This window comes from Rhinolophus ferrumequinum, chromosome X (assembly GCF_004115265.2).
Source record: "Rhinolophus ferrumequinum isolate MPI-CBG mRhiFer1 chromosome X, mRhiFer1_v1.p, whole genome shotgun sequence".
NCBI classification, from domain to species: domain Eukaryota; kingdom Metazoa; phylum Chordata; class Mammalia; order Chiroptera; family Rhinolophidae; genus Rhinolophus; species Rhinolophus ferrumequinum.
Window position 1 is genome coordinate 86,508,377 of NC_046284.1, and position 20,379 is coordinate 86,528,755.

At 37.8% G+C, this 20,379-nt stretch overlaps 1 protein-coding gene across 2 annotated transcripts in view; it reads left to right on the forward strand.

Moving 5' to 3' along the window:
* Positions 1-20,379, forward strand: part of ZNF41 (zinc finger protein 41) — a 50,633-nt gene that overhangs the window by 5,508 nt on the left and 24,746 nt on the right. The window contains exon 2 of one of the 2 annotated variants that reach the window (XM_033119169.1): positions 13,978-14,223. The exons of the other annotated variant lie outside the window; for it this stretch is intronic. Coding sequence (XP_032975060.1) covers positions 14,152-14,223 — 72 coding nt within the window. The 5' untranslated portion in view covers positions 13,978-14,151. The remainder of the gene's footprint in view (positions 1-13,977; positions 14,224-20,379) is intronic. 2 annotated transcript variants of the gene reach the window in all.

Here is a 20,379-nt window from a genome sequence, read left to right on the forward strand (position 1 = left end):
CATATGCATGTGTGCGTGCGTGCGTGTGTGTGTGTGTGTGTATGTATTCCTTCTCTTTTACCTTTATTAGGTTTCCTATGAATATATTCTTTTTCTAATTTCTTAGATTTAACACTTAGTTCATTTATCTTTGGCTTTTCTTTTTAAATAATAAAAAAAATTTTAGAGCAAAGCATCCTTTAAATATATAGCTTTAGCTTTGTCTCAAAATTTGGCATGAGGTCTATATTTTATTATTGAATTCATCTTCAATACTGGCATGTTTAGAGAATATTTCTTTTTTCCCCAGCTTTACTGAGATATAATTGACATATTGTATAAGTTTAAGGTATACAATGTGTTGATTTGATCCATTTATATATTGCAAAGTGATTACCACCATAGTGTTAGTTAATACTTCCATCATGTCACATAATTACCTTTTTTATGTGTGTGTGATGGGAACATTTAAGATCTACTCAGTAACTTTGAAGTGTATAATTTAATATTAATAGCTGTAATCACCATGCTGTACAGTAGATCTCCAGAACTTACTCATCTTATAACTGGACGTTTGTACCCTTTGATCTCCCCATTTTCCCCCATGCCCCAGCCCCTGGTAAATTGCAAACTAGTTTTTGGTTGTCTTTTTATTCTTTTTTTTTTTATGTCTGATCTTATTTATTTGTTACTCTTAGAAAATTTCATTTTTGCCTGGACTCAGACTTAGAGATAGAAGCTCTCAGAGAGGACTACCCATGTCTCTTGGCAATCTGTTCCTGGCATTTTTCTTTGGCCTCCTTCATTCTCTTGGCCAAAAGTTTAGCATGTTCTGTAGCCTCCTCCTTATTTTTCTCAGTATGCTGTTTCTTTAGAGCAATACACCAACGTTTGTGTTGCAGGATGTGTGGAGTAACAAGACGCTAAATCTTGGGTGCTTTGGTCCTAGGTTTCTTACCTTCTTTTTTTAGGGGCTTTCTCACAACATATTGGCGGACATCATCTTCTTTAGAGAGATTGAAAAGTTTGCGGATTCTGCTAGCTCTTTTGGGCCCCAAGCAACGAGGCTTGGAGCTGATGGGTCCTGGGAAAAACACACTGTTCCCCAATAAAAAGTCCTGGAAAAACACACTGTTCCCCAATAAAAAGTCCTGGAAATACACACTGTTCCCCAATAAAGTCCTGTTCCCCTTCCCCAATAACATCTTAAAAATCATAATGCAACATAAAAATTTGATATTGGTGCTATGTGTGTGTATAATTCTTTGTCATTTTGCATGTGTGTAGATTTGTGCAATGACCGCCACAATCAAGATACAGAAATGTTACCCCTTTCATAGTCTACCCCCACCATTATCCTTAATCTCTGGCAAACAGTAATCTGGTTTTCATCTCCAAAATTTTGTCATTTTGAGAATGTTATTTAAATGGAACCATACAGTATATGACCTTTTGAGATTGTTTGTTTGTTTTTTTCATTTGGCATAATGTCCTTGGAAACCACCCAAATTGTTGCGAGTAACAATAGGTCATTTCTTTTTATTACTTAGTAGTATTCCATATTATAGATGTACTACAGTTTGTTTAACTATTCACCTATTGGGGGACATTTTGGTTGTCTCCAGTTTGGGGTTATTACAAATAAAGTTGCTGTGAACAATCTAGTACAGGTTTTTGTATACATAAAAGATTTTGTTTCTCTGGAGTGAATGCCCAGAAGTACAATTGCTGAATCATGTGGTATTTGTTGGGTTTGTTTTTTTTTTTTTTTTTTTTTTTTAAAGAAACTGCCAAACTATTTTCCAGAGTGGCTGTACCACTCTACATTCCCACTGGAAATGTATGAAACATCCAGTTCCTCTGCATCTTACCCAGAATTTGGTATTAACACTCCTTTGTGTTTTTTTAAATTTCAGCTATTCTATTAAGTGTGTAGGATTATCTCATCATTATCTTAATTTGCTTTTCCCTAATGGCTAGACATTGAACATCTTTTTTGATTTTTTAAATTGAAATATATATAATGAGATAATTATAGGTCACATGCAATTGCAAAAACAAATCCAAAGTGACCCTTATACACTTTGGCCAGTTTCCTCCAATGGTAACATTTTTAAAAATTAAAGTATAATATGCCAACCAGAATTTTGACCTTGCTACAATTCCTCCATCTCGTTCAGATTTCCTCAGTTTTACTCATATGTGTATCTGTGTGTGTGTTAAGTTTTACACAATTTTATCACCTGTGTAGATTTGTGTATCTACCACTATAATCAAAATATTGAACAGTTCCAACATCACAAGGATCCCTGGTGTTGTCCTTTTGTAACCACACCCATTTCTTTCCTGCCCTGCTAACCCTTGGAAACCACTAATTTGTCCTCCATTTCTAAATTTTGTAATTTCAGAAATGTTATTTAAATGGAATCATACAGTATATAATCTTTTGGGATTGACTTTTTTCATTCAACATTATGTTCTTGAAAACTGTCTAAGTTGTTGCAAGTATCGATAATTCATTCGTTGTTATTGCTGAGTAATATTCCATGGGTGGGTGTACCACAGTTTATTTAAACAGTCACTTGGTGAAGGACATCCAAACTAATTCCAGTTTGGGGCTATTACCAGTAAAGATGCTATGAACATTTGAGTACAGGTTTTTGCGTGAACATAAGCTTTCATATCTCTGGGATAAATGCTCAAGAGTGTAATTGCTGGGTTGTACGGTAATTGCATGCTTAGTTTTATAAGAAACTATCAAACTGTTTCTGAGAGTTGCTATAAGAAACTATCAAACTGTTTCTGAGAGTTGCTATACCATTTCCCACCAGCAATGTAGGAGAGATCCAGTTTTTCTGCATCCTCATCAGCATTTGGTGTCACTTTTTTATTTTAGCCATTCTGATAGATGTTTAGTAATATCTCACTGTGGTGTTCCTTTGCATTTTCCTGATGGCTAATAATATTGAACACCTTTTCATATGTTATTTGCCATCTGTATATCCTCTTTAATGAAATACCTGTACATGTGTATGTTTTGCCTATTTTCTAACTGACTTGTTTGGGTTTTTTTACTGTTGAGTTTTGAGAGTTCTTTACATATTCTAGATACCAGTCTTTTGTCAGATATGTTGTTTGCAAATATTTTTCCCAGTCAGTAGCTTGTCTTTTCATCCTCTTCATTCTTTTCATCCTCTGGTCTTTTTCAAGACCAAAAGTTTTTTGAAAATTTGGCAAGGTCTGATTTATCAATATTTCCTTTTATGGATTATGCTTTTGGTGTCCAGTCTAAAAACTTTGTGATTCTCTGATCTTCTGACACCAACTGAATGTTTAACAGTTCAGTTCAATTCTGACATTATCTCCCTGGAGATAGCATCGGATCCCACAAATTAAAGGGCTCTGTCTCACAAGACTGGCCCCACTTCAGCTGCCAGTCAAGTTCCGGGTCACCCATACTTCAGATTTACTAGCTATAAATTGGGGGTTACCGTGACCTCCTCTTCATGTTTAATAATTTGCTAGAATAGCTCACAGAGCTCAGGAAAACACTTATGTTTACCACTTTATTACAAAGGATTCAACTCAGGAACAGCCAAATGGAAGAGATACATAGAGCAAGACATGAAGGGAGGGGTACAGAGCTTCCATGCCTCCCTCCCAGCACATCTGTATGTTCATCCTGGAAGCTTTCAGAACCTCATCATTTAGGGATTTTTATGGAGGGGTTTGTTTATAGGGAGGTTCCGTTATGTAAGCAGGATTGATTAAATCATTGGCCATTGGTGATTAAACTCAATCTCCAGCCCTTCTTCCCTCCCTGGGAGGAAGGTGGGGATGCGGGGGCGGGAGGCAGGGGGAGGTGAAAATTGCAACCCCCTAATCCAGCCCTCTAATTACATGATTGCTTCTTTGTCAACCAGTCTCCAACCTGAAGTTATCAGGAGCCCACCAAGAGTCATTTTCTCAGGGTATACTCAGGCATGGATGAAAAGGGCTTACTAGGAAAAACAAAACTAACAAAGGACAGTTCTATCACTCAGGAAATTCCAGGGATTATAGGAGATCTGTGCCAGGAACTAGGGACAAAGACCAAATATATATTTCTTATTATTCCACACTCTGTCTAGCCCTAGATCCTGAAGATTTTCTCTTATGTTTTTTTCTTAAAAATTTTATAGTTTTACATTTTACATTTAAGCCGATGACTCATTTTGAGTTAATCTTTTTTTGAAAAGGAGTGAGGTTTAGGTTGAGGTTATTTTTTAAAATTTATTTTTAATTAAAGTATGTTGACATACAATATTATGTTTCAGGTGTACAACATAGTGATTTGTCATTTATCTACTTTACAACATAATTATCACAATAAACCTAGTAACCATCTGTTGCCACACAAGGTTATTACAATATTACTGACTATTTTCCTTATGTTGTAGATTAGATCCCCATGGCTAATTTATTTTATAACTGGAAGTTTGTATCTCATATTCCACTTCAACTTTTTCATCCATACCCCCTAGGTTGAGGGGTTTTGGGTTTTTGTTGTTGTTGCTTTGCCCATAGATTACAATTATTTCAGCACCATTGAATTGCTTTGCACCTTTGTCAAAAACTAGTTGGCTGTATTTATATGGGGCTATTTCTGGATCCTCTATTCTGTTCCAATGATCCATGTGTCTACCCCTCTGCCAAAACCACAGTCTTGATTACTGTACCTGTGCAATGAGCTGTATTATTGATTAGAGTGATTCTTCCACTTTATTCTTTTTTGTCAAGTCTGGTTTAGCTATTCTAGAGGCTGTGCCCTTCTCTATAAATTTTAAAATATGCTTGTCTATGGATGTTGAACATATTCTTATGTGCTTATTTGCCCTCCACATATCCTCTTTGATGAAATGTCTCTTTGCCTTTTGCCCATTTTCTAATTGGATTGTTTGTTTCTTCAGTGTTGAGCTTTGAGATTTCTTTATATGTTATAGATTAGAATCTTGTCAGATTTGCAAGGGGTTTGTGAATATTTTCTCCCAGTCTGTAGCTTGTCATTTCATTCTCTTAACAGTGTCTTTCAGAGAGCTACAGTTTTCAGTTTTGATGAAGGCAAATTTATGTATTTTTCTTTTACAGATCATGTTTTTGGTGTCGTGTCTAAGAACTCTTCACTAAGTCCTGAAGATTCTCTCCTATGTTGTCTTGTAACCGTTTTATAATTTTACATTTTACATTTAAATTTGTGATCCAGTTTGGGTTATTTTTTATAAAATGTGATATTTAGATCAACATTCATTTTGGGTTTTGCTTATGCATATCCAATTAATTCAGCACCATTTGTTGAAAAAACATCCTTCATTCATTGAATTGTTTCTGTGTCTTTGTAAAAAAAAAAAAATTAGTTGGCTATATTTGTGTGAGGTTTTTCTGGGTCCTCTATTCTGTTCCATTGATCTATGTGTCTGTTCCTTCATCAATACTACATTGTCTTGGTTCCTGTAGCTAAATAAGAAGTCTTGAAATCAGGTGGATTGTTTCCTCATATTTTATTCTTGGTCAGAATTGTAGCTATTCTAGTTCCTTTGTCTTTCCACATACGTTTTAGAATATATATATATATATATTTAAGATTTTATTGGGGAAGGGGAACAGGACTTTATTGGGGAAGAGGGAAGAGTGTGTACTTCCAGGACTTTCTTCCAAGTCAAGTTGTTGTCCTTTCAGTCTTAGTTGTGGAGGGCGCAGCTCATCTCCAGGTCCAGTTGCCGTTGCTAGTTGCAGGGGGCACAGCCCACCATCCCTTGATGTAGTCGAACCGGCAACCTTGTGGTTGTGAGGATGCGCTCCAACCAACTGAGCCATCTGGGAGCTCAGCGGCAGCTCAGCTCAAGATGTCATGTTCAATCTTATTTGCAGGGGGCGCTGCCCACCATCCCTTGCGGAACTCGAGGAATCGAACTGGCAACCTTGTGGTTGAGAGCCCACTGGCCCATGTGGGAATCCAACTGGCAGCCTTCGGAGTTAGGAGCATGGAGCTCCAACCGCCTGAGCCACCGGGCCGGCCCTAGAATAATTTTGCTTATATCTACAAAAAATTCTTGCTTAGATTTTGATAGGGATTGCATTAAGTCTATATATCAACTTGTGTAAAATTGATATTTTTGCTATGTTGAGGCTACCAAGCTATAAGCACAATATCTCTTTCCATTTATTTAGATCTTTGTTGATTTTTTCATCAGCATTTTGTAGTTCTCAGCATACAAGCCCTGTACATGTTTTGTTGCATTTGTACTTAAATATTTCATTTTCTGAGTGATGTGAAGTATTGTATTTTCAATTTGTTTTCTCATGTTCACTGCTAGCATATAAAAATACAACTGATTTTTGTGTGTTGTTCTTGTATCCTGTAACCTTGCTGAAGTCACTTATTACTTCTAGAAGTTTTTTATGGCTTCCTTGAGCTTTTCTTTGTAGACTATCATATTATATGCAAATAGGGACAGTTTCATTTTTCCTCAATTTGTATGCCTTTAATTTTGTTTTCTTGCTTCATTGTACTGGCTAGAATTTCCACTACTGTGTTGAATAAGAGAACTGTTAGTCAACATCCTTGCCTTATTCCAGATCTTAAGGGAAAACATGGGTCTCTCACTATTAAGTATGATGTTAGTTGTAGGATTTTTGTAGATTTTTAAAACTAAAATTGACAAAGTTTCCCTTTATTCCAAGTTTCCTTGAGTTTTTATCATGAATGGGTGTTGGATTTTGTCAAAAACTTTTTCTGCATCAATCGATATGATCATGTGGTTTTCCTTCTTTAGCCTGTTGATATGGTGGGTTACGTTGATTGATTTTCAAATATTGAACCAGTTTTGCATTCCTGGAATAAACCCCCTTGGTCATGGTATATAATTCTTTTTATATATTGCTGAATTATGTTTGCTAATAGTTTTTAAATAATTTTTGCATCTATGTTCATGAGGGATCTTGGTCTCTAGTTTTTTTTTTGTTTTTTTTTGGTACTATCTTTGTCTAGTTTTGTTATCAGGCTTCATGGAATGAATTAGGAAAAATACCCTCTTCTATTTCCTGGAAGAGATAGTCTAGGTTTGGTGTTAATTCTTCTTGAAAGATTTGTGGAAATCTCCCAGTGAAGCCATCTGAGGATAGAGACTTCTATTTCAGAGTTGTTTTTAAATTGTGAGTTCAATTTCCTTAATAGTTATGAGGCTATTCAAATGAACTATTCCATATTGGAAGAGTTGTGGTAGTTTGTACATTTTGCGGAATTGGTCCATTTCACCTAAGCTGTCAAATTCATGTGTGTAGAGTTGTTCAAAGAACTCCCTTATTATCCTTTTGATATCTGTAGGGTCTGTAATGATATACTCTGTTTCATTTCTGATATTGGTGTGTCTTCTCTGATTTTTTTCTTTGTCAGTCTTACTAGAGGTTTTTTTTTTATTCTATTGTCCTTTTTGGAGAACTAGCTTTTTTTTTTTTAAAGGGCTTTTAAAGATGATTTAATGGAATTTTACAATGTGCAAAATTAAGACATTTTATGTACAATAATAGTCTGTGTTCTACTTATGAATTATTTCATGTAAATGCTCTTAAACTCAATATAAGAGGACTTTAATTTACACTCTAAGTAATATTAGTCATAAGAAAATTCTAATTATCTAAAATGAAGGAATATTTTCTTTTTCATTAGTTATGCATACACATAATTTAAAGAGCTAAATTTTTCTACAAAGATCATAGAAACTTTATTATGAAAAACAGTACTTTAAGAGAATATATTTGTTATTTACTTTTATATCTCTGAAAATACATGGTGGTGATGCTACTTTTTTCCCCCCCAGTATTAGCCATCATCTACTGGGGCTGAGGATGTTGTTCTCTTTCCTGTCCCCATCCCATCATACATACACTTGTTTCCAATCTCTTATCCTTCCACTGTAGTTAAAGCACAATTTTAGTTAGATCATTGTTCAGTGTTCACATTAGTATAAATTAGTAAATGCTATTCAAAGCTGTGCCATTGAAAAAACTGTGATTACTTTGCCTTACTACTATTCTTTACATTTTCCCTGGAGTTAACAATTGCCTCGTTTTTTTCTTCATTTTAATTTTAATATATTTATCATAAATTCAAATTCAAACCTTGAACTTTGTGCCAATTGTCTGAATCTCCACTTAAGGGTTCATTCTGTTTTTCCTCTACCTGCCAATTCTTTGTCTTTTTGCTATATTCTCTGGGAGATTTTCTCAACTATATCTTCTATTAATTATTTCTTTTACCTGCTTTTATATTTTTAATTTCCAAGAGCTCTTGCTTGTCCCGTGTTTGCACTATCTTCTCACCCCCTGAGGATATTAATAATCATCAAGTTTTCTTCTTGTTGCATAGCCTGTTTCCTCCAAAGTGTTGTTCCTTCTTCTTCTCCTTCTTCTTTTTTTTCCTTTAAGAACCAACTCTTTGTTTCACTGGTTTTCTCTGTGGTTTTTCTATTTTCAATTTCATTAATTTCTGCTCCTACTTTTATTATTTCCTTCCTTCTGATGGCTTTAGGTTTATTTCACTTTTCTTTTCTAGTTTCTTGAGATGAGAGTTTAGATTATTGATTTGAGGCTTTTTCTCTTTTCAAATTTTCCTCACAGCACTGCTTTAGCTTGTCCGTCAGAGTACCGTGCACTGGTGATCAATCCCAGGGAACGATTCCGAATACTTTTGCCCACTGCATCTTGGTGTCAGGCTCCCCACTAGACCTCTGCTGATACCACCCTGACTGGGAGGGGGATAGGTACCCTGTCATTGCTTCCCCTGTGATGTCCACTGACACTGTTGGCAGAGGCGCCCTTGTTACTGCTGAGCCTTGGTGAGCGCTCCATAGGTCTCCTCTGATGTCACCTCCACGGGGAGGGAGACGGGCACTTTGTTATTTATGGGTGAGGATGGATGCCCAGAATCACCACATGGTCTCCACTGAGGGGTTAGGGGAGGAAGAGGCAGCTGTTACAGCCCAGGAGAGAGGAAAGGTCCAGCACCCTACTGCACTTTCTCTGGCACCACCCACGTAGGGCCAGGAGGCGGGGCACCTCCTTACAGTCTGACAAGGGTGGAAATATATGCGCTCGACTTTGCTGTTAGTCAAGGTGGGTAGGGCTGCAGTGTTTTCTGTGGTGTTTGACTTGAGCAGAGTGTTCATTGCCTAAAAGTTTTCTATCTTGCCAGACTGCCCCTTTCCCAGTCCTTTGGCTAGAGAGAATGGGATTTTCTTGGAACAGTTTTTGTCTTCACCTGTTGGCATTTCTGGGTTGCCAGCTTCTCCAGCACCAAGTGTAGGATATATAAGGCTAAAGGAAAACCCAGGGACATCATTTTTTGGTTTCAGGGTCGCTAACCAGTCAGCCTTCTTCATCTTTCCGAGTCTTCCTATGTTTCATATATAATGTCCAGGGTTTTTCAGTTGTATTTAGCAAGAATAGGTAAAATTATATCTACTCCATCTCCAGAAGAGAAAGTCCCTATAATTATGATTTTTGAGACTTCATATGGTTCCATGCATTTGTGCTGATTTTATTTGTATATGTTGAATGATCCTAAAGATTTATGCAAGTTAGTACTTCTTTATTTATTGTATATTTTATTATTAAAAGGTCCGCCCTTTTTGTTAATCTGTTAAGCACTTTGGACCTTAAATTCCACCTCAATCATTATATTTCCAGATCTGCTTTCATTTTCTTACATTTGCCTGGTGTATTATATATTTTAAAAAATCTTCATTGAATTACAACATGACAGAAAAATGCACACATTATGCATGTTCAGCTTGATGATTTTTGAACAGACCTGAGCAAACCTGCACAACCCCCACCAAGATCAAGAACATTACTAGCACTCAAGGAGCTCCCACCCTGTGTTCCTTTCTAATCACTAATCTCCTCTCAGGGGTTACCACTATCCTGATTTCTAGCAGCATACATTAGTTTTACCTGTTTTTGAAATCTGTATAAATGTAATCATACAGTATTGATGTATTGCTCTTTTGGTCTGGCTTCTTTGGCCAGCACAATGTTCATGAGATGAGAATCGTGCATGATGTGTGTAGCAATGTGTTCATTTTCGTTGCTATGTAGTATTTCCTTGCGTGAATGAATGTAGCACAGCTTGTTGATCCATTCTAATGTTAATGGGCATTTGCATATTTTTCAGTTTCGAATAAAGCAACTGTGAACGTCCTAGTACCTGTCCTTTGGTAAACATATGTTCACATTTCTCATTTCTCTTGGGTATAAACCTAGGAATGGAATAGCTGGATCATAGAGTATTGCATATTTTCAGGTTTAATAGATACTACCAATCAGTCTTTCAATGTGTTTGTACTATCTTATGCTCCTAAAAAACAATTTATGAGTTTGAGTTGCTCCATGTCCTCACCAGCTCTTGGTTCTCTTCCATCTTTTTCATTTTGGCCATTTCTAGTAGTATGGTGGAGCATCTTATTGTAGTCTAATCCATATTTCCTTGCTAACTAATAAAGTTGAGCATCTTTTCTTATGCTTGTTTGCCACTTGGATGTCTTCTTTGTGAAGTGCCTGTTCCTTTTGTTCTTTTTCGGTTTCTCTTATTGATTTCTAGAAATTCTTGATCTATTGGAGGTATGAATTGTTTGTCAGATACAGTATTGCGGTTATCTTCTCCCACTGTGGTATTTGCCTTTACACTCTTAATTTTGTCTTCTGATGAACAGAAGGCCTTACGTTTGATGTAGTCCAATTTAATAATCTTTTACTCTACCATATATTAAAACTTAATATGAAGTACGTTAATTAAGACAAGTCAGGGGGATAACTTCTTAAATTATATAAATGTCTAACCACTATGTTATACACCTGAAATTAATATAAAATAATATTGAATGTCAACTGTAATTGAAAATTTTAAAAAGGGGGGAAAGGTAAAGGGATATAAGAAGTTCTAATTTCCAGATATTAAACAAATAAGTCATGAGGATGTAATTAATGTACAGCATGGGAAATGTAGTCAATAATATTGTGAAAGCTTTGTATGGTGTCAGATGGTTGCTGGACTTACGTTATCACTTCTTTAGGTATATAAATGTTGAATAACTGTGGTGTACACCTGAAGCTATATAATATTGTATGTTAGCTATATTTTAATAAAATCTTTTTTAAAAAAGACAGTGTTGTACTGGTCCAAGAATAGACAAACAGACCAATGGAAATATAGAGTTTGGGAATAAACCCCACATATATGGTCACAAGGCAACACTGTAGAGCAGTGGAGAAAGGGAAATCTGTTCAATAAGTGGAGCTAGGTCATCTTGATATCCATATGGAAGAAATTAATCTTGACCCGAAGGCATACCACACACCAAAATCCTTCCTAGGAAGACCATGGATCTAAATGTGAAAAATAAAACAATAAAACTTTTGGAAGAAGACATTAAACATCTTTATGACACTGATGTAGGCAAAGATTTCCTAAGACATAATGAGTGCTCACCATAATGGAAAGAAAGATAAATAACATGGCATATTTCTGTCCAACGCTTTATTTCACATCTTGCTTTTTTGTTTTAGATGTATGGAGACTACAGTTTCTTTTTTTAACCCAATTCCATAGTCTGTATCTTTTATAGCAGAATTCAGGTTATTCAATTTAGTTGAATTATAATATATTTGATTTTATGCCTCCTATTATTTTATGTTTACTATTTATTTTACTTGGTTGATATTTCCTAACTTTTTCTTTTCCAATTTTTGCTGGTTCAGTCACATTTCTCTTAATTCCCCTCCAGTTTTTATTATTTTAGAATTCTAATATTTGAAATTTTGATTATTTTTATCAATTTCTCCTAGTACTTACCTTCACCTTCCCTACAAATATGATTGTCTTTATTTTCTTTATTACTAGATCCAAATAATGTCCAATGTCATTTGGATCAAGTAATAGAGATGCATAATTTCCTTCTCCTCCTCATTTCACTCAGTAGATTTTTCCAGGGTATGTAAAATTTTTACCACTTAGTGATAGTAATAATCTTATTTATTCCAAATGCCCAATTACATTATTCTTCTCTATTCAGATATAACTGTATATCAATTGCAAGGACCATTTCTCAAAACTGCTTTCCTCTGATTTTGAGGTTTCTGTAACTATTCAATTTATAATTGTTTAGACTATTCCCTTGAGTATTTTCCTGAGATAGGAATATTAGCATATTATGCCATAAATGCTTTTATGTCTAAAATTGTCTTTTGCTCTGACAGAAGAATGGTATAGGTCAAGGGTGGATTTAAAATTCTTGGCTCTAGATCAATTTCTCTCAATATTTCATAGATGTTTTCTTCTAATATGGCTCCTATTGTTGCAAATAAGCAGTCTACTGCCATTGTGATACCTTCCCATTGTAAAGAACATTATTTTTCCACCTGGACGTATTTTAGGTTTTCTTTTTATCCTTTAAATTCAACGGCAAATCAGATTTAGGGTTGATTGGGTTCCTCTGGGAGTCAAGGATTGGGGTTATTTCTGTGAGGAAAGATCAATGAGTTAGGGTCCAATAAGATTAGATAATCCAGGACCTATAAATGTCATTCATATTAGAGCAGTGACAGTCTTGGGGAATCCTTGAAGGAAAATAATTGGAGACATCTGTGGATAAGTGATTGGGACCTCTAGAAATTCTTGAAGTTTAATAAGAGTTGTAGATGTAAGTATCAGAAGTCATTGATTGGTCCACGAGTGTTATTGATTGGAACACTGAGGTGGTGAATGATCAATTGCAAGCCTGGGGTTGCCAGTCTTTGGGAATGAGTTTTGGGGACCTATAGGAGTCCTTGATTGGGACCTGTGAACAGCAGTAATTGCAGAACTGTGTAAGTGGGTATGTGATGGACCAGAAGGTCTGTTATTGAGGGTTTTATGGGAGTCACTGATTTTATATATAGGCTGTGAGTTATGGGGTCCTATAGTGGTCAGGTTTGGCCCCCAAGGTATGTTAAGCAGATCCATGGCTGATTTTCTCTTGAGGGTGTGTTGCCTATATTGTTGATTATTTGAGGAGCCTGTGGAAACTAGTTGATGGCACCACTGTTTTTGTCAGACAGTGGCAGTTAATGATTTAGGAGTCTGTACATACATGCTAGTGTTCAGGGCTCAGATGGGAATTTGGGGGAGGGGGTCAGGCGATGAGTTTACTTTTCCATCTTTGGCAGAAGAGGTTGGGCTCTATAACTTGCCCAGAATGTATACTGATATATATAGAAGGTGGTTTATGCACATGTGACATGGTCACCCCTTAGCTGGTGCACTTTGAAGGCAGCAGGAAACAGGAATAATGTTTATTGTGTCTCTGCCGTATATAGAATACTATATGGCATAGTAGGTAAGCAAATGCCCTTTGGAGCCAGACATACCTGGGTTTGAATCTCTGTCCTTCCCCTTAATCTGAGTGACCTTTGGGCAAATATGTTAGTATTTCTAAGTGTCTCTATCTGATGGTAAATGGGAATAAGAACAATAATAGTAATACCAAGTTCACAGGATGAATGTGAAAATTAAATGAGGTACTTAGTAAAATATGCCTTGTACCTTTTAATAATAGCAATATTTAATATTAATGGAATGTGTTCTAGGTGCCAAGTAGGAGTGCGTGCTTTAGAAGCATCACTTCATTTAACTGTAACAACCCTATGAGATGGGCATTTTCATACTCAGTTTTAAGATAAAGAAACTCAGGCTAAAGTGACTTCCCCAGATTCTAGCTAGAACTGAGAAGAGCTGGAATTCAAATCCTCATTCATTTTACACCAAACCTTAGGGGTTTTTCCCACATTCTATGCTAATACTTGGTGTTGGTTTCCCTGAACTTTTCTCTTCCACAGTATCCATCACAGTGAGCCACCCCTTGGTCCCCGGGAAGCATTTCTGGGGTGAGTGTGGAGTGACTGACCATGTGGACATTGTCTTTCCAGGGTTTCTTGGAACCTCAGCAGAGTCCCTGGACCAGGCCCCATAGTGAAGGCTGCAGGATCTTCCCTCCGGCCCCAGCGGCTCTGGCCGAGTCCCCTGGTGCCTGCTGGCTTCAAGCTCCCAGGAAGAGCAGAGTTGTCAGCAAGAGAGCCCGACAGCTCAGGCCCAGTGGGAACATGCCAACCAACCAGAGCTCTCCCCAGTGGTCCCCGGCCCTGGCTGCAGAGGAACATGGCAGGTTGTGTGAGGTGAGAAGGGAGAGGACTCCAGGGGCAGAAATTCACTCAGTGGGGAGATCGTCCCTACTTGTCACCAGGGCCTCAGCGATGAGGCAGGTGGATCACAGGGGCAGCAGGCTCCAGACTCACTGCCCCTGAGACAGATCACTATCTTCCTGTTATGTGAACACCACATGGCTGATGTCCCACATCCAGAGCCTGTGTGTTTCAGTGGAAAATATGATACAGCTGATAGAGGAAAGGTGGGATGGGAGGATCAGCCCCACACCTGGGGTGGGGGGGGTCAGCTCCCTGCAGGTGGACTGCGGTCGGTCTGGATGGGGTCTACCATCGGCCCTAGCCGGAGAGACGCTAAGCCCTGACCCCCGGCACAGGCCCTTCACGACCACTGGCTCTGTATTTTAAGATTTTTATATAAAAATATAACTAGCATACAATATTATCTTAGTGTCAGGTGTACACCACAGTTGTTCAACATTTATATACCTAAAGAAGTGACCACCATGATAAGTCCAGCAACCATCTGACACTGTACCATGCTATCACAATATTATTGACTGTATTCCCTATGCTGTAATTACATCCCCATGACTTATTTGTTTCATACCTGGAAATTTGGACCTCTTATTCCCATTCACCTTCCCCCCTTTTTAAATTTTTCAATTACAGTTGACATTGAGTATTGTTTTATATTAGTTTCAGGTGTACAGCATAGTGGTTAGACATTTATATAATTTATGCAGTGATCCCCCTGACTAGTCTTGTACCCACCTGGCACTATACATAGTTAACACCATATTATTGACTATATTCCCTATGCTTTACTTTATATTCCCATGACTATTTTGTAAGTTACAATTTGTATTTCTTAATCCCTTCACCTTTTTAACCCTGCCCCCAAGCCCCCCTTTCGTCTTTCACCCTAATAAATCTAGTACCCATCTGACACCATATATAGTTATTACAATATTATTAACTATACGCTATATCCTACATCTCCATGACTACTTTCTAATAACCAGTTTGTCCTTCTTAATCTCTTCTCATTTTTCACTCATCTCCCCAACCCCTCTTCCATCGGGCAACCATCAAAATGTTCTCTGTATCTATGAATTTGTTTCTGTATTGTTTGCTGTTTATTTTGTTCTTTACATTCCACATATAAGGGGAATCACATTGCATCTGTCTTTCTCTGTCTGACGTACTCCACTCAGCACAGTACCCCCCAGGTCCATCCATGCCGCTGCAGATGGCAAGCACCCATTCCCTTCCCTGGCCGAACAGTAATCTGTTGTATAATCATATGTGTACCATCTCCTCTTTATTTCCATTCTTCCACCGAGGGACACCCAGGCTGCTTCCACATCCCGGCCATTGGAAACAATGCTGCAATGAACATATGGATGCACTCCTCCCCTCGAAGTAGTGTTTTTGGTTTCTTTGGAGAAATACCCAGAAGTGGGATATTGCTACCCCAGCTTTTATTTTTCATTTCCATTTTCATGAAATAACTTTTTCCATACTTTACTTTCAATCTGTGTGTGTCTTTCGATCTGAAGTGAGTCTCTTGTAGGAAGCATATGAAAGGGTTTTGTTTTCTATCCTTTCAGCCATAGTGTATTTTTAGTTAGAACATTTAATCCATTTACATTGAAAGTCATTGTTGATTGATATGTAGTGGTTGCCATTTTATTCTTACCCCAGGGCCAAAGGCACACAAAAACACACAACGACATTAATGAATGTCTCTCAGCAAGACACCACCATGTCGACAGGAACACAGCTGTGAGACACTGATATACCAAGGTTATGAAACCTTACTGAGCTGTTTGTACAGCGCTGCCCATGTAAGCGCACGGTGGCCAGTTCGCGAACTTAATTGTCAGACCTCATATGCTGGGACTGAGATGACCCTGAAGGAAGACATTGCTGTGTGATTCACTAGAAGCCATGGAGAGCTGGAGTGGGGATCCTCACCCAGCATGAGGAGCTCCTTGTAGGGGTCCTGATGGTGCTTAGAGACGCTTGTCATTCTCCATGGTAGAAACAGCCCAGACAATCAAATCTTTTCATATGTGGCAGGTGAGGCTGGAATCTGGGTGACTCCGTGTTAGCAACTTTGTACCCAGATCTCTAGCTCCAAAGTCCTTCTCTGTCACCCCACATACTTGTTTGCCTTCCCAGCCAGGGTGGGGTCCAAAAATTCTGTTTTGGTGGAGAAAGGAATCAAAAAGGGGCTTCTGCGGGCAGTGTATCTTGTCTGTATTCATCTTGCATCTGTTAACGCTCATAATGCCTTGTGTAGTCTTTGTATACTTTCCCTGCGAATGTGGTCTTAGTGACTCCCAGGGAGGGAGAGACAGGCGAGGGTGGTCTTTTGCTACCAGCTTGGGCTGTCAGCAAACAGGTAAGCAGCAGTACTTGTTAAAATGTTTAACAATGTCAGGTGTTACATATTTTCGTTCTTCCATACTGGCTGGTAAATAGCCACTCCGCCCCTGCTCCCTGAGGCTCTTCCTTGTGTCTCCCACACACCTGCTGGTCTGTCCTGGGGTAACTAGAAGAGGGCAAGGGTCAGGAGGATGGGCAGGCGGAATGAGAGCTTGCCTCAAGCCTGACCCCCAGGCTTCTCCTTGGATGAGCGCCCTTAGGTTATGAAGTGGGAGGACAGGTCAGGTGTATTTTTAGGGGCACAGGTGGAGGTCCTGCTCTCAGCAGCCCTCGGGGCTGTGCTCAGGGGAGCTGGTGAGTGGAGAAGTGCCGGACATAGCCCAGTGCTTTCAGATCTGCCTGTTCCGGGAGCTGCTAGTAGTGGAGCAGATACTGTTAGTTCCCTGCCTGTTCTACATTCTTGAACACTCACTGTCCAGAGGTGAGCAACCAAGGATCCACAACGCCAAAGGGTCTTTCAATGATTAAAGGGTCCTCATTTACTCATGATCAAGCCATTAGATCTTTTCTTTGATACTTAGTGCATTTTTTTTTCTTTTTTAGGAAATCTTCACCTACCTCAGGCCTAAATGAATATTCACCTGTATTTTCTACTAAGAGTTTTAAAGTTTTGATTCTTTTTTTTTCAATTACAGTTGCGATACAATATTATATTAGATTCAGGTGTACAGCATAGTGATTATACATTTATATAACCTATAAAGTGATCACCCTGATAAATCTAGTACCCGTCCGACACCATACATAGTTATTACAATATTATTAACTATATTCCTTATACTATACTTTACATCCCTGTGACTATTTTGTAACTACCAATTTGTACTTCTTAATCCCCTCCCCTTCTTCACCCACCCAACTCCCTTTTCAGCTGGCAACCAAATGTTCTTTGTATCTATGAGTTTGTTTCTGCATTGTTTGTTCATTTAATTTGTACTTTAGATTCCACATATAAGTGAAATCATATGACATTTGTCTTTCTCTGACATACTCCACTCAGCGCAATACCCTCCACATTCATCCATGTTGTTGTAGATGGCAACATTTCATTATTTTTATGTCTGAGTAATGTTCCATTGTATATACCAGCAGGTATATACAGGGGGAGGTGCCAAAAAATGTATACAAGTGGACACTTTGGTCAACGTTGCTCAAGCAGTAGTTCGCCATAATCAGAAGTGTCTGTATGTTGATGGTAACCACTTTGAGCAGCTCTTGTAATTGCAGAAGTCAAACGTGACTTGTATTCATCTTTTGTTATCAAAATCTATTGAGTATTATTACAATTTTTTTAAATTTATTGGGGTGACAATTGTTAGTAAACTTACATAGATTTCAGGTGTACAATTCTGTATTACATCATCTATAAATTACATTGTATGTTCACCACCCAGAGTCAGTTCTCCTTCCATCACCATATATTTGATCCCCCTTACCCTCATCTCCCACCCCCACCCCCTTACACTCTGGTAACCACTAAACTATTGTCTGTATCTATGAGTTTTTGTTTCTCATTTGTCTGGTTCTTTTGTTGTTTTTGGTTTATATACCACATATCAGTGAAATCATATGGTTCTCTGCTTTTTCTGTCTGACTTATTTCGCTTAGCATTATACTCTCAAGATCCATCCATGTTGTCACAAATGGTCCTATATCATCTTTTCTTACCGCTGAATAGTATTCCATTGTGTATATATACCACAACTTCTTTATCCATTCATCTATTGAAGGACATTTTGGTAGTTTCCATGTCTTGGCCACCGTAAACAAAGCTGCAATGAACATTGGAGCACACGTGTCTTTATGTGTAGATGTTTTCAGATTTTTTGGGTAGATACCCAGGAGAGGGATTGCTGGGTCATATGGTAATTCTATTCGTAATTTTTTGAGGAACCTCCACACTGCCTTCCATAGCGGCTGCACCAGTCTGCATTCCCACCAACAGTGTATGAGGGTTCCTTTTTCTCCACAGCCTCTCCAACACTTGTTACTATTTGTCTTGTTGATGATAGCCATTCTGACTGGGGTGAGGTGATATCTCATTGTGGTTTTTATTTGCATTTCTCTGATGATTAGTGATGTTGAGTATTTTTTCATATGTCTATTTGCCATTTGTATGTCCTCTTTGGAGAAATGTCTCTTCAGGTCCTCTGCCCATTTTTTAATTGGGTTGATTTTTTGTTTTTGAGTTGCATGAGTTCCTTGTATATTTTGGATATTAGCCCCTTATCGGAGGCACTGTTTGCAAAAATCTTCTCCCATTCAGTTGGTTGCCTGTTTATTTTGTCGATGGTTTCTTTTGCTGTGCAGAAGCTTTTAAGTTTGATATAGTCCCATTCATTTATTTTAGCTTTTACTTCCCTTGCCTTTGGAGTCAAATTAATGAAATGCTCTTTGAACCCAAGTCCATAAGTTTAGTACCTATGTTTTCTTCTATGCAGTTTATTGTATCAGGTCTTATGCTTAAGTCTTTGATGCATTTTGAATTAATTTTGGTACATGGTGACAGCAGTCCAGTTTCATTCTTTTGCACGTGGCTTTCCAATTCTGCCAGCACCATTTATTGAAGAGGCTGCCTTTTCTCCATTGTATGTCTTTTGCTTCTTTGTCAAAAGTTATCTGTCCATATTTATGTGGCTTTATTTCTGAGTTCTCAGTTCTATTCCATTGGTCTACGTGTCCGTTTTTCTGCCAATACCATGCTGTTTTGATTATTAATAATGTCCTTTATAGCATTCCCCCCCCATCCAGGATCCAATTCAGGTTCATGTATTGTGTTTAGTTGTCATGTCCCTTTAGTCTTTAATCTGGAATAGTTCCTTAGCCTTTCCTTGATTTTCATGACACTGACAGTTTTGAAGAATATCCCTCAATTTGAGTTTATTTCTTGCTTCCTCATAATTAGATTCAGGTTATTCATTTTTGTCAGGAATATCACAGAAATGATGCTGTGTTGTTCTCAGTAGCTCTTAACAAATTGAATATCAATTTGTCCTTTATCGATCATATTAACTTTGATCACCTGGCTAAGATGCTGTCTGTCAGATACTGTGAAGTTACTATCTTTCCATTTGTCTGTCAGATACTGTGAAGTTACTATCTTTCCATTTGTAATTAATAACTCTTTTGTGGGGAGATTCTTTGAGACTATAGAAATACCCTATTTCTCATTCTTTATTTTTTAATTAAAGTTTATTGGGGTGACAATTGTTAGTAAAGTTACATAGATTTTAGGTGTACAATTCTGTATTACATCGTCTATAAATCCCATTGTGTGTTCACCACCCAGAGTCAGTTCTCCTTTCATCACCACGTATTTGACTATTTCTCATTCTTTTGTCCACTGAGTTTAGCATCCAGCGATGATTCTTCCCTGTAACAATTAATTACTTGCTGTTTCCCTAACAGTATTTTTCTAATTCCACCATTTCTTCTACATTGATTAGTTGGTATTTTATTGTATGGGAAAACATTCCTCACTTTGACGATGAAAGCAAAATGATGTGCCAAGTACAATAAGCACATTTGATTTGCCATCACTGATAAGAACTAGGGCTTTTTGTTCCTATTAGTGGAGAAATGACTGACTCCAGGGTTAGAACAGAGAAACTACAAAATGGTCAGGAAGAACTCATTGTGCTGGAAAGTAATGAGGTGCTCAAAAAGATGGGGACAGTTTGCCCAAAGTGTACAATTCAATGCGGGTGTTTTTTT